Below are 15,764 nucleotides of genomic sequence, written 5' to 3' on the forward strand. Positions count from 1 at the left end.
ACAGACGGCCGAGAGAGACGAGGGGAGATGTCAGAGTCACTTTCCATTAGTGCTATTAGAACGGAGAGACCCCCACATATGGCCGAGAGAGACGAGGGGAGATGTCAGAGGAGTCACTTTCCATTAGTGCTATTAGAACGGAGAGACCCCCACAGACGGCCGAGAGAGACGAGGGGAGATGTCAGAGGAGTCACTTTCCATTAGTGTTATTAGAATGGAGAGACCCCCACAGATGGCCGAGAGAGACGAGGGGAGATGTCAGAGTCACTTTCCATTAGTGTTATTAGAACGGAGAGACCCCCACAGATGGCCGAGAGAGACGAGGGGAGATGTCAGAGGAGTCACTTTCCATTAGTGCTATTAGAACGCAGAGACCCCCACAGACGGCCGAGAGAGACGAGGGGAGATGTCAGAGTCACTTTCCATTAGTGCTATTAGAACGTAGAGACCCCCACAGACGGCCGAGAGAGACGAGGGGAGGACGAAGAAAAAGCTCAGGGGAGAGAGAAACAAATAGCGTTGCCTGTGTACGTTATTTTGTCATTTAGAAGACACTCTCGTCCAGAGGGACTTACAGTAGAGACTGTATACTTTTGACTTCATCCTGGTGCCCCATGGGAATGGAACCCACAACCTTGGGGTTGCAAGTGCCAAGCTTGACCAACTGGGCCACATGGGACCCGTTGACTTAATGTTAACAAGCTGTTGGACTGATGTAATGTCTGAAAGGCTACAGATTCAGGTCAACAGTTGAGTTAAACACCCACATACAACCTCCCTATCAACCACCCTAGGTGCGCTATCCCCCCACCCTGACCGTCTGCATTTGCTGACTGTGTTGTTGGCTGATCCCTCCAGACACTTTAATCAAGGCAATTCATGCATATCAAGCACTGGCCCCCAGCTGCTAACACCATCTTGTGTGTGGTCCAGGCTTTATGTCTATATTCATTCTCTACTACTGTAGTAGTGGCTGGCCTGCCTGTCAGAGGTAATTAGCTGACGGGGAGAAGGTAGGATGGACTCAATTTTCTCTCTGAAAACTCATTTAGGCTGCTAATGTTGTCTGAGGTGTGATTATAGGACTAGTCATTACCCTTCGAGAACACACAAACACAGACAGACACTCATATACTGTATAGCCTGTACCATCACTAGGCTCACTTGTGCATGAATACATGCATGCCCAAATACACACACACACACACACACACACACACACACACACACACACACACACACACACACACACACACACACAGTCTCTGGTTGCCCAGTGTGTGTTTTGAGGGCATTGTGCCCGATGCTGGTTTAATTGGCATGGCAGTGTGCCAAGTCATTGGAGGTAGAGAGTGTCTGTCTGTCTTTCTTTCTTAGCCCCAGTGTGTGTGTCTCAGAATAGATGACAGCCATCTGCCAACAGTACAGCCTATTGTCACTTTGCCTAGTTTCAGAACGATAGGCTGCTGAGCCCAGAATAGTGTTCTTGGTTTGGTTATCTAATGGTTATACCAGCTTGTTTAAGTGCAGGTTGTCTTCATGTGTTTGTTTTCTGATGAAGTGTCTCTGGACATGTTGTTGATTTGTGTATTGCATTATTTAGATAGAGAGGAATATAGATGAGCTCATAGACTCATACTGCACATGCTGATTTATGTACTGATCAATGATTTTGATTGCAACCTGTTGTGCCATCCCCCAACCAGCTACTCCCTGTACATACACTCACGTCCCCAGTCGCTATTTCTGAATGCCGGTGTTTATCCCCTAGGGTACTGTATGTTTGCTCTTTCCTCTCTATCCTATAGTTGTACTTCATATGTTCGCACACACACACTCCTCTGTGTGTTCTAACTCACTGTGTGTGTTTTCTCAGCTCCTGGGCTTCGTGTACGCCTGCTACGTCATTAGCGCCATCACTGAGGAGGAAGACAGCTGTGAGTACAAGAACTTAACTTGAAACACACACACACACACACACACACACTAAATGAACCACAACCTAACCACATAGCAAGACAGGAAAGGAGGAAGAGGAGAAAAGAGAAGAGGAGAGAGGCTCATTAAAACCTCCCTCAATCCCTCCTCCACCTTGTTGTCTCCTTCCTTACTCCCCCTCTCCACCTTCCCTCACCCTACCGGCTGGTATCCTTCACTCTGTGTGTCCCCTTCCCATTCCACACCCATCCAACCATTCCATTCTTTTCATTCTCTCTCTCCCTCCCACCATTCCACACCCATCCAACCATTCCATTCTCTCTCTCTCTCTCTCTCTCTCTCTCTCTCTCTCTCTCCCTCACACCATTCCACACCCATTCCACACCCATCAAACCATTCCGTTCTCTCTCTCTCTCTGCATCCCACCATTCCATACCCATCCAACCATTTCATCCTCTCTCTCTCTCTCTCTCTCCCTCACACCATTCCACACCCATCAAACCATTCCGTTCTCTCTCTCTCCCTTCATCACACCATTCCACACCCATCCAACCATTCCATTCTCTTCTCTCTCTCTCTCCCTCACACCCATTCCACACCCATCCAACCATTCCATCCTCTTCATTCTCTCTCTCACATCCATTCCACACCCACCCAACCATTCCATCCTCTTCATTCTCTCCCTCACACCCATTCCACAACCACCCAACCATTCCATCCTCTTCATTCTCTCCCTCACACCCATTCCACACCCACCCAACCATTCCACCCTCTTCATTCTCTCCCTCACACCCATTCCACACCCACCCAACCATTCCATCCTCTTCATTCTCTCCCTCACACCCATTCCACACCCACCCAACCATTCAATTGTCTAAATTCTCTCTCTCTTCATCACACCATTCCACACCCATCCAACCATTCCATCCTCTTCATTCTCTCCCTCACACCCATTCCACACCCACCCAACCATTCCATTTTCTTAATTATCTCTCTCTTCATCACACCATTCCACACCCATCCAACCATTCCATCCTCTTCATTCTCTCCCTCACACCCATTCCACACCCACCCAACCATTCCATTTTCTTAATTATCTCTCTCTTCATCACACCATTCCACACCCATCCAAACATTCCATCCTCTTCATTCTCACCCTCACACCCATTCCACACCCATCCTCTTCATTATCTCCATCACACCATTCCACACCCATCCAACCATTCCATCCTCTTCATTATCTCCATCACACCATTCCACACCCATCCAACCATTACATCCTCTTCATTATCTCCATCGCACCATTCCACACCCATCCAACCATTCCATCCTCTTCATTATCTCCATCACACCATTCCACACCTACCCACCCAACCATTCCATCCTCTTCATTCTCTCCCTCACACCCATTCCATCCTCTTCATTCTCTCCATCACACCCATTCCACACCAATTTCACACCCTTGACCCAATTTTCTTTCCCTACAGTGTCCCCGCTTTACCTTTATTATCAAACACCTGGCTAATCCCCACTTTCCATCTCTCTTTTTCATTCTCTCTCTCTATGTCTGTCATCCGCCTCCCCAGCTGTTAGTTCTCATGGTGGTGGTCGGAGGTGGTAGTGTGAAAAGGAGACTATGTTTGTCTTTTCTCCCACCCACCACTGCAACAGGTCCATCTTTTTCAGAAGTACCTATATGGTTGTCTAGTACAGGGGGGGTTGAAGGGAGAGATCGAGAGAAAAGAAACTGGTGAAAAGTGTGGAGAAAGAGAGGAAAGACAAAAGAGTGGATTAGAGAGAGGGAGCGAGAAGGGGTAAGAGAGAGTAGTCTTGAAAACTTGACCCTAGGCAACTCGGGGTCGGGTGATTGATTATGAGATGGTCTGGTTTCAATTATGGTCTCTTTTGGCATAGAGGAACTACATCACTGCCTACGACACTACTTTATCCACTAGAATAAAACACAAAATAGAAGCTAGCAAGACGGAGATCACAGAGGTTATTTTTAATGAGTGCATTTCACAAGTGACTAGTTTGCATCAACTACCTTAACTAAAACCCCTGCAAAGGTTTTGCCTGCAAACTTTGGTTTTGAATCGCAATGTTCTGGCATGTCTGACTCGGAAGAGCCCCCAGACAAGTTCCCCCTTCTCGACGTAGGCAGTGACGTAGTTCCTCTATGCCAAAAGAGTCCATCGTTGAAACCAGACCCTACCCACCAGAAACAGATGTCAGTCTATTCCATGTCTATTCCACGTTGGGTCAGTGTCATCTTATTGAAATTACACGGAAACAACGTTGATTCAACCAGTGTGTGCCCAGTGGGTAATCTTATTAGGGGGGCACACATTTGAAGAACAGCTCATGGCAGCAGTGACCTCATAACCTTGAGGTCAAAGGTCACATTGACGGTTCACGGGTCGCAGGAAACATTTGAGTGTGGTGACAATGGTTAGTGTAATGCACATTTACAACGGCTATACACACAAGTTTAGTGAGGGAGAGGACATTGTGTGTGTTTGGTTGGTGTGGAAGTACAACCACTTCTTTGTTGGAGATTCAGTTGCTGTGAATGTTTAGTGTTGCCCATCAGCTCTGACCATCTCGTAATCAATCACTCCTAAGTCATCCCCAGAGGGTGAGGGGGAGTCAACTTCAAAATGAGTCATTGACTTTTCCCTCGCTGCCGTTTCCCTTTTGCCTTTGTTTTGTCCGACCTCGGCGGCCCATCCATCCGCCATGTGGACAGATACTGTTTGTGTAAGGGCGCAGGTGACAGGCGTTCACTTTGAAAAGCACACAATGACAGAGAGAGAAAGTGTCTGTGTGTGAGTGCTACAATTTTTTAACCAGGGCGTCTGTAGTGACGCCTCTAGCACTGAGATGCAGTGCCTTACACCTCTGCACCACTCGGGAGCCACATGCATCTATCTTTGTACAAGAACAACATGGCTGAATAAAGAAGGGGGGAAGAAAAGTAAAAGAGAAGTGTTTGATTCAGCTTCTTTCCTAGTTTTAATTATTCAGTAGTTCTAGTCTGATCCTGGCTGGCTGGTCGTGTAAATGGACCGCTGTCTTGAAGCACAGCTTCCATGCCCATCCTTGTTTTTGTAATCAGCCCTGTGCATATGTACGTGACTTCTTTTATTTTCAATGCTACACACACACACACACACACACACACACACACACACACACCATGTACCATGCCCCCTTAATTTACACACAAATGAAGTGCCATATTAAACTGTTCCATCTTGCATCTTTCCCCCTCTAATTCTGGAAGCAAGTGCAGGGAATGATTGTGTCAGGATCTATCTGTAAATGTAAAAGGAACTCTCTCTCTCCCTATCTGTATGTCGTTCATGAAGGTGTATAAGTTAGGAGGTGTCTGGCCATTCCTTGCTGCCTTATTATGCCAGACTCTGTTCGATATCGTCCGGAATATCCCCATCACCCGAGGAAAGGAGGGAAGATGAATGGAAGAGTGAGGTGGACAGGAGAAAACAGAAATAGAGAGATGTACCTGTTACGATCAACTAGGAGTGGTGGGTGGAATCAGGCGCAGAGAGCAGAGTTCTGTCGTTTGTCAAATTTATTCACCAGCGCAACAAAACAATCACGCCAACACACAGGGCGTATATAAGTTGCCAGTCCAAACAACAGGACAAAAATAGTCCGGAGAATAAAGACTCGAATAAATCACACCATCAAACACAGAGTAACAAAAAACAAGCCCGCACAAATACCCAGCGGGCCTAGTGCCCTTAAATACCCTACAAACAAACCCTAATACAAAACAGGTGTACCCAATTACCCAATAACCAAAACAAACAGAAAGGGAATCGATGGCAGCTAATAGGCCGGCGACGACGACCGCCGAGCACCGCCCGGACAGGAAGAGGCACCATCTTCGGCGAGGTTCGTGACAGTACCTAAAGAGATGTGTTAGGAAGGGAGGTAGAGAAAGGAGGGAAAGAAGCCTGCTCTAGAAAGAGAGAGTTCAAACACAAAGACTAAGCTCCTGAATATGTTATTTAGATGAGACATACATTCCTTTCACACAAAAACCCTCACAACAAACAAAGTCTCAGCGGAGCGATTTAGAGTAGAATACTCATGCCTGCTTTAAGACGATTGGGATAAAACACACACACACACACACACTCTCTCTCTCTCTCTCTCTCTCTCTCACTCTCACTCTCACTCTCACTCCGGCTAAGGAAAACCAGGAATAACAGGACAGTGAGCATCACCGTCCTCTCAAGGATCAGCTTCATGTCTCTCAGGCTTTATGTTCCTATCAACATAAGCTGGAGTGTGTATGTGTGTGCGCGCGTGTGTAACTGCACACATACATGTGTGCGCGTCCAGTTATCAGTATAAAGCAGACATCCAGGCAGAGCGAGTGGAGGGGAAAAGCCTCTTTGGGAAGTAGGTCAGAGAGTTATCCTAGTGTTAGCGTGACGGCTAACTGCGGAGCTCCTCTGTACTGACTCACTGTTTAAGTAAATCCCCTGGAGTCATAGGGCAACAGAGGGAGGAGAGAAGAAGGGTGGGCCTGGGGTGGTAGAGTAGGAGCCGATGGGCATCCGAGGGAAAGAGAAAAAGGAAGGAAGGAGAGGTGAATGAATGGGTATGTGTAACTCTGATCGGTAGAGACGTAGGGTGCGTTCGTAAGTTCTCTCTGGCTATCTACTCTGATTTCAGAGCACTCTCATCTGAGTGAGCCAGAGCACAGAACAACTGATGAATTTAGGAACGATCAACACCCGTTGAATATGACTGGTGAAAAAACATAATTAAATTGTTGCCAGCAGCACAGTTTGTCACCAACGCTCTAGATAACATAAAAACAGCCCAACCCGCTCTGCTAGCGGGGTTAAAATGATCAGTATGAGGTGTTCTCTCATTGTGTCTGGAAGTAGCTAGCAAGCTAGCCAACATTAGCCAGTTAGCTTGGGTGCTTGACTGCCCTTGTGAGGTCAGACCTCTGGGATCAACCCTACTCCTCGGCACTCCCAGAGCGATACGCTCTGAATTTACCAACAAGCAATTTCACAACGCTCTGAATTTACGAATGCCCAGAGCGCACTCTGGCACTCCAGATTGAATTTACGAACACACCCATGGTTCTAGCATGGGCCACCGCCCCACTGTGCTTAGTCACTGTCTCAGTAAAGCCCATACTCATCACCATCACAACAAGATCTGCCTGAACAAGGAGGGTGGGAAGGAGGAAGGGAAGACAAGAAGACAGAAAGACAAGAAGGAACGCAAAAAAGAGAAGTTGTTTTATCCCTGTTGTTTTATTGTTCTTCTTTCTGGCTCCCCATCCATCTCTCTCCTTCCCTGTTTTATCTTCTTTCTGGCTCCCCATCCCATCTCTCTCCTTCCCTGTTGTTTTATCTTCTTTGTGGTTCCCCATCCATCTCTCCTTCCCTGTTGTTTTATCTTCTTTGTGGCTCCCCATCCATCTCTCCTTCCCTGTTGTTTTATCTTCTTTGTGGTTCCCCATCCATCTCTCCTTCCCTGTTGTTTTATCTTCTTTGTGGCTCCCCATCCATCTCTCCTTCCCTGTTGTTTTATCTTCTTTGTGGTTCCCCATCCATCTCTCCTTCCCTGTTGTTTTATCTTCTTTGTGGCTCCCCAGCCATCTCTCCTTCCCTGTTCTTCTTTCTAGCTCCCCATCCATCTCTCTCCTTCCCTCTTGTTTTATCTTCTTTCAATCTCCCTCTTTTTTCTTTTTCCACACTGTCAGTCTGCCTCCAACCCCATAACCCCCCAACCTCTCTCTCAGAATGTTATTGTGACAGATTGGTGGTCTTAGTCTCTGTTAGTTAAAACCTCTCTGGGATATCTGGGACACTAGCTTCCCACCTGGCCAAATTCTAGGGAACATGCAGAGTGCCAAATTCAAATAAATTACTATGAAAATCAAACTTTCATTAAATCACACATGCAAGATAGCAAATTAAAGCTACACTTGTTGTGAATCCAGCCAACATGTCAGATTTCAAAAGTTCTTTTCGGGCGAAAGCAAAAGACGCTGTTATCTGAAGACAGCACCCCAGTAAACAAAGAGAGAGAAGCATATTTCAACCCCGCAGAAATAAAAATATAATTAATGCCTTACCTTTGATAAGCTTCTTTTGTTGGCATTCCAATATGTCCCATAATCATCACAAATAGTCATTTTTTTCGATTAATTCCATCGATATATATCCAAAATGTCAATTTATTTGTTGCGTTTGTTCCAGAAAAACACCGGTTCCAACCTGCGCAATGTGACTACAAAATAGCTCAAAAGTTTCCTGTAAACTTTGCCAAAACATTTCAAACTACTTTTGTAATACAACTTTAGGTATTTTTTTACGTAAATAATCGATAAAATTGAAGACGGGATGATCTGTGTTCAATACAGGAGGAAAACAAACTGTAGCTAGCTTTCTGGTCACGTGCCTCTATCTTACAGTATACTACAAGTTACCCTCGTTCAAGAAGGCCGTACTTCTTCATTACACAAAGGAAAAACCTCAACCAATTTCTAAAGACTGTTGACATCCAGTGGAAGTGGTAGGAACTACAAGAAGGTCCATTAGAAATCTGGATTCTCAATGAAATCTCATTGAAAAGAGAGTGACCTCAACAAACAAAAAAAAGAATTCTGAATGGTTTGTCCTCGGGGTTTCGCCTGCTAAATAAGTTATGTTATACTCACAGACATGATTCAAACAGTTTTAGAAACTTCAGTGTGTTTTCTATCCAAATATACTACTAATATGCATATCTTATCTTCTGGGGATGAGTAGCAGGCAGTTGAATTTGTGCATGCATTTCATCCTGATGTGTAAATACTGCCCCCTGTCACCAAGAAGTTAAGCATAGCCCCTGTGACATTAAACATTTCCCCTCTAGTGACACTGTAATTTCCTTATATTGCTCTGTGTAGGTATTTACTCCACATGAACAAATTGACCCACATACCTGTCATATCTGGCATGTTTTCATGTCGAGGTGGTTCAGTCAACACTGCTTGCATGATGAGTAACTTTGCTCCCAGAGCTAATATTTGGCTTTAGCTCAGTGGAATAACATCTAAGTGGTTTGGACGACGCAGGTTTAATACCTAGTCTTTATCGTTGGGATAAGTTCATTTCTCAGTTCTGCACTGCACACCACACTGAATTTGGAGAAGGTGAGCACCTTTACTTGATTTAAAGATATACTCCACTGGGAGAAATTGCCTCTCTAATACGATAAAAACGTACATTTCCTGGCCACTACTCCACACTGGCACATAGGTGTAACGGCTTTCTTCCGCTGAAGGAGAGGAGGACCAAAATGCTGCGTGGTTAGTGTTCAACATCTTTAATATAGACGAAAAACAAGAACACTACAAAATACAAAACAATAAATGTGAAAACCGAAACAGTCCTATCTGGTGAAATGACACAAAGACAGAAGACAACCACCCACAAAGTACCCACAGAATATGGCTGCCTAAATATGGTTCCCAATCAGAGACAACGATAGACAGCTGCCTCTAATTGAGAACCAATCTAGGCAACCATAGACCTACAAACTACCTAGAAAGGAAACAGCCCCATAAACATACAAAAAACCCTAGACCAGGTAAAACACATAAATCCCCCATGTCACACCCTGACTTAACCAAAATAATAAAGAAAACAAAGATAACTAAGGCAAGGGTGTGACAGTACCCCCCCAAAGGTGCGGACTCCCGGCCGCACACCTAAATCCATAGGGGAAGGTCTGGGTGGGCGTCTGTCCACGGTGGCGGCTCTGGCGCAGGACGTGGACCCCACTCCACCATAGTCTTTGTCCGCTTTAGTCTCTTCCTAGGAACGGCGACCCTCGCCACCGACCTAGGATTGGCAACCCTACTAAAGGGCCCCACTCCACTAAACAAACTCCTCCGGACTGAGGGGCAGCTCCGGACTGAGGGGCAGCTCAGGACTGAGGGGCAGCTCAGGACTGAGGGGCAGCTCAGGACTGAGGGGCAGCTCAGGACTGAGGGGCAGCCCAGGACTGAGGGGCAGCCCAGGACTGAGGGGTAGCCCAGGACTGAGGGGTAGCCCAGGACTGAGGGGTAGCCCAGGACTGAGGGGTAGCCCAGGACTGAGGGGTAGCTCAGGACTGAGAGATAGCTCAGGCTGGTTGACGGCTCTGGCAGCTTCTGGCTGACTGACGGCTCTGGCAGACCCTGGCTGAATGGCGGCTCTGGCAGATCCTGGCTGACTGGCGGCTCTGGCAGATCCTGGCTGACTGGCGGCTCTGGCAGATCCTGGCTGACTGGCGGCTCTGGGGGATCCTGGCTGACTGGCGGCTCTGGGGGATCCTGGCTGACTGGCGGCTCTGGCGGCTCCTTGCAGACTGGCGGCTCTGGCAGCTCCTTGCATACTGGCGGCTGTGGCAGCTCTGGACAGGCGGGAGACTCTAGCAGCTCTGGACAAGAGGGAGACTCTAGCAGCTCTGGACAAGAGGGAGACTCTAGCAGCTCTGGACAGACGGGAGACTCTAGCAGCTCTGGAAAGGCGCACTGTAGGCCTGGTACGTGGTGCCGGCACTGGTGCTACTGGGCCGAGGACACGCACCTCAGTGCGAGTGCGGGGAGGAGAACAGGGAGTACTGGGCTCTGGACACGCACAGGAAGTCTGGTGCGGGGGGCTGCCACCGGAGGGCTGGTGCGTGTAGGTGGCACTGGATAGACCGGACCGTGCTGGTGCACTGGAGCTCTTGAGCACCGAGCCTGCCAACCTTACCTGGCTCGATGCCCACTCTAGCCCGGCCAATACGAGGAGCTGGAATGTACCGCACCGAGCTATGCACCCGCACTGGAGACACCGTGCGCTCCACAGCATAACACGGTGCCTGCCCGGTCCTTCTCGCTCTCCGGTAAGCACAGGAAGTTGGCGCAGGTCCCCTACCTGGCTTCGCCATACTCCCTGTGTGCCTCCCCCCAATACATTTTTGGGGCTGACTCTCGGGCTTCCTACCGCGCCGCCGTGCTCGTTTCTCGAACTCCATTCTCCTGTAACCCTCCTCGCACTGCTCCAGCAAATCCCAGGCGGGCTCCGGCACTCTCCCTGGGTCGACCGCCCACTTGTCTATCTCTTCCCAAGTTGTATAGTCCAGATTCTGCTCCCATGTCCAGAAATCCTGACATCGCTGCCTCTCCTGCTCCTGCCCGTTACCACGCTGCTTGGTCCTGTTGTGGTGGGTGTTTCTGTAACGGCTTTCTTCCGCTGAAGGAGAGGAGGACCAAAATGCAGCGTGGTTAGTGTTCAACATCTTTAATATAGACGAAAAACAAGAACACTACAAAATACAAAACAATAAATGTGAAAACCGAAACAGTCCTATCTGGGGCAATGACACAAAGACAGAAGACAACCACCCACAAAGTACCCACAGAATATGGCTGCCTATATATGGTTCCCAATCAGAGACAACGATAAACACCTGCCTCTAATTGAGAACCAATCTAGGCAACCATAGACCTAAAAACTACCTAGGAAGGAAACAGCCCCATAAACATACAAAAACCCCTAGACCAGACAAAACACATAAATCCCCCATGTCACACCCTGACCTAACCAAAACAATAAAGAAAACAAAGATAACTAAGGCCAGGGCGTGACAATAGGTTAGTACATGTACCACTGGAACAGCACAACATCAGCTGTAGTTTTGCCATATTCAGTTTGGTACATTAATACATTACAATTATATCACAAACCATGTCTCGCACAGTGTGATTTTCCCAGTCACTATTTCTCTCAATCTTCCCCACCTCTTTATCTCTATTAGGGCACAAGGCGAGGCCCAAATGCAGACACAGGAGGCATATGGTTGAGCTCCGATATTTATTATACCAAAAGGGGTAGGCAAAAGGCAGGTCGGGGACAGGCGATAGTTCATAAACCAGGTCAGAGTCCAAACAGTACCAGGCAACAGGCAGGCTCGAGGTCAGGACAGGCAGGGGTTCAGTGAACAGGTCCAAGTCCAAACAGTACAAGGGGATAGGCAGGTTCGAGGTCAGAACAGGCAGAGTGGTCAGGCAGGCGGATTTGGCATCAGGACAGGCAAGAGTCAAAACCAGGAGGGCTTGGAAAAAACAGAGACTGGGAAAAATAGGAGCTAAGAGAAACGCTGGTTGACTTTGCAAAACAAGACGAACTGGCCCAGAGAGACAGGAAACACAGGGATAAATACACCGGGGACTAATGGGGAAAACAGGAGACACCTGGAGGTGGGTGGAGACAATCACAAAGACAGGCGTGTCAATCTCTCTCTCTCCCTTTTCTCTCTCTCGCTCTATGTCTTACTGTTCTGCTATGTGGGAGAAAATTATATCCATCATTATCTGTGTCTTTATATATTAAATTATATCCATCATTATCTCCTAACAATATTTTACCTCGCACCTCTAATCAAGGCAGAGAAAATCACTGGTACAGACAAGTCCAGGCCAGCCGTGTGTGTGTGTGTTTATCCTTTGTTCGTGTCACTCACCTTACTGGAGCTGCCACTTCCTGATAACTCAGCCTAGAGGAAACTGGCTGAGAGGAAACTGAGAATCCCAAGGAACCGGAATGGAGCCAGAAGAGAGAGACATGTTAGCTTGTCACTCATCTTTATTTTTTATCTACAGATAAGTTGACCTATCAGGAACTCTAGTCCCTACAATTTACCTCAAATATTATGTTTGTCTGTTTGAATCTCTCATAAAACAACTGTTCCAAGTGGAGCAGTTTCCTGACCACTACTCAGTGTGTGTTTTTATCGAAGTGGAACCACTTCTGTCAGGATTAGTTATCTTCAAGAACCACCACCAAATTACTGTCCTGTTGAAACGAGCCAGTTTCACCACATCCTGTCCTCTATGGTGTTTACTGGGCTCTCAGATCCATTGAGCCAGTTTCACTGCATCCTGTCCTCTATGGTGTTTACTGGGCTCTCAGATCCATTGAGCCATTTTCACCACATCCTGTCCTCTGTGGTGTTTACTGGGCTCTCAGATCCATTGAGCCAGTTTCACTGCTTCCTGTCCTCTGTGGTGTTTACTGGGCTCTCAGATCCATTGAGCCAGTTGTACTGCATCCTGTCCTCTGTGGTGTTTACTGGGCTCTCAGATCCATTGAGCCAGTTGCACTGCATCCTGTCCTCTATGGTGTTTACTGGGCTCTCAGATCCATTGAGCCAGTTGCACTGCATCCTGTCCTCTATGGTGTTTACTTGGCTCTCAGATCCATTGAGACAGTTTCACTGCTTCCTGTCCTCTGTGGTGTTTACTGGGCTCTCAGATCCATTGAGCCAGTTGCACTGCATCCTGTCCTCTATGGTGTTTACTTGGCTCTCAGATCCATTGAGCCAGTTTCACTGCATCCTGTCCTCTATGGTGTTTACTTTGCTCTCAGATCCATTGAGCCAGTTTCACCGCATCCTGTCCTCTATGGTGTTTACTTGGCTCTCAGATCCATTGAGACAGTTTCACTGCTTCCTGTCCTCTGTGGTGTTTACTGGGCTCTCAGATCCATTGAGCCAGTTTCACTGCATCCTGTCCTCTGTGGTGTTTACTGGGCTCTCAGATCCATTGAGCCAGTTTCACTGCATCCTGTCCTCTGTGGTGTTTACTGGGCTCTCAGATCCATTGAGCCAGTTTCACTGCATCCTGTCCTCTGTGGTGTTTACTGGGCTCTCAGATCCATTGAGCCAGTTTCACCGCATCCTGTCCTCTGTGGTGTTTACTGGGCTCTCAGATCCATTGAGCCAGTTTCACTGCATCCTGTCCTCTGTGGTGTTTACTGGGCTCTCAGATCAATTTAGATAATACATGCACATGCTGTTTTCACACACTCCTTTAACCTCATCTCATTGGCTCTGTGTCAGTGAAAAGTCGAAAAGTTCTTTCCTCTCTCTTTTCCCCTCTCTCTCTCTCCCTCTCTCTGACTGTTTGCAGCACTCTGTACTTCTCTTTTTCGGAGTAAATAAACAGAGTTAGTTTGTCGGCCTGTCACTTAGTGAAGGTCACCCTCTGTTTTTCAGCGATAAAGAGCTTATTTTGACAGCTCTCTCCTCGTGCCCTGGGCTCACAGAAGTGTGCCTCTACCTCAGATAGTCAATAGAAATATGGAAAGTTTGTTTTTGGATGTATTTTTTGGTACCCCCTTGGAATGTCAACACTTGTCTGTGAGCCCTCTCATGCTGTATGTCTAACTCTGTGTTTTGTAGCATTGGGCTCTTTTCTCTCTACTTTAATTTACCATAATCACTATTGTTTTCTTCCATTTTGTCAATCCATATCTGTCATGGGATGTTGTTTTACTCTGGTTTCTTTCTGCCTATCAACGTCTGTCATCTTCTGATCGCATTTGTCATTTTACCATTTGATCCTTTTGTTTTCAGTTGATTTTGTTGGTGGATTTGACCCCTTCCCTCTCTACCATGTCAATGAGAAACCATCCCACCTCCTCTTAAAGCCCATGTACCTGTAAGTAGGGTGTGTGTGGGGTGGGGGGTATTTGTTCTTGTCTGTGAGTTCTTTATGTTTCTGTATGTGTCAGTTAGTTTTCATTATATGAACACTGTATCGTGTCTTCCAAAGGGAGTCTAGGCAGTACATAGTGTTATGTATTCTAATAGCGCTTCTCATGTTTCTCTGAGCTAGGACCTTTACCATTGTGCTGAGAACTCTCTCTTGCATGACTTTGTTTCTCTGCAGCTAGTCTTTGAGATGAATTAAGATGTAACTTATTCTTTGTTAACACAGTGTTAATTGGAATAAGCCCTTAATTACTCAACTCTGATCGGCTTTTCAGTTTTCACCTAACAAGCACGCAATTAAAAATGACAGCAGATCATTGGTTCCATGGTGTGATGTCATAGGGGTCGGGGCATTTTATATGGTCCCAGAGAAAACAGGACAGAGCTTTGGACATGTTCCTACTGTAAATAGTACACTACCTTTGGCCAGTGATAAAGGTATGTGGCTCTGGCAAAAAAAAGTTGATAGGGAATAGGGTGTCATTTGGGACATGTTGGTAGGTGTTAATACTTTTTCCTCACCAACACGTCTGCTACTGTATGCCCAGTTAGGCTCCCTGTCTGTGGGTGAATATGAGAAATAGGCTAGTGTATGCCCAGTTAGGCTCCCTGTCTGGGTGGGTGAATATGAGAAATAGGCTAGTGTATAGCCAGTTAGGCTCCCTGTCTGGGTGGGTGAATATGAGAAATAGGCTAGTGTATAGCCAGTTAGGCTCCCTGTCTGGGCGGGTGAATATGAGAAATAGGCTAGTGTGTGGGAGTCTAGAGTTAGGCTCCCTTTCTGGGTGGGTGAATATGAGAAATAGGCTAGTGTGTGGGAGTCTAGAGTTAGGCTCCCTTTCTGGGTGGGTGAATATGAGAAATAGGCTAGTGTTTAGCCAGTTAGGCTCCCTGTCTGTGGGTGAATATGAGAAATAGGCTAGTGTGTGGGAGTCTAGAGTTAGGCTCCCTTTCTGGGTGGGTGAATATGAGAAATAGGCTAGTGTGGGGGAGTCTAGAGTTAGGCTCCCTTTCTGGGTGGGTGAATATGAAAAATAGGCTAGTGTGGGGTAGTCTAGAGTTAGGCTCCCTTTCTGGGTGGGTGAATATGAGAAATAGGCTAGTGTGTGGGAGACTTGAGTTAGGTTTCCTGTCTGATCCAGTTAACCATGCACTTCAATACCTCAACACATCAGCCCAGTGTGTTTTCATTAAAGATTAGCCCATATCAAATCAATAAATATATGAATTGTACAGGTTTTGTTATTGGGATGAAG

At 46.9% G+C, this 15,764-nt stretch overlaps 1 protein-coding gene across 1 annotated transcript in view; it reads left to right on the forward strand.

Moving 5' to 3' along the window:
• Window positions 1-15,764, forward strand: part of LOC139376323 (sodium/potassium-transporting ATPase subunit beta-1-interacting protein 3-like) — a 153,869-nt gene that overhangs the window by 131,912 nt on the left and 6,193 nt on the right. Inside the window, exons 5-6 of the mRNA XM_071118717.1 lie at window positions 1,877-1,937; window positions 14,371-14,455. Of these exons, the coding sequence (XP_070974818.1) occupies window positions 1,877-1,937; window positions 14,371-14,455 (146 nt within the window). The remainder of the gene's footprint in view (window positions 1-1,876; window positions 1,938-14,370; window positions 14,456-15,764) is intronic.

This window comes from Oncorhynchus clarkii, chromosome 20 (genome assembly GCF_045791955.1).
Source record: "Oncorhynchus clarkii lewisi isolate Uvic-CL-2024 chromosome 20, UVic_Ocla_1.0, whole genome shotgun sequence".
NCBI classification, from domain to species: Eukaryota; Metazoa; Chordata; class Actinopteri; order Salmoniformes; family Salmonidae; genus Oncorhynchus; species Oncorhynchus clarkii.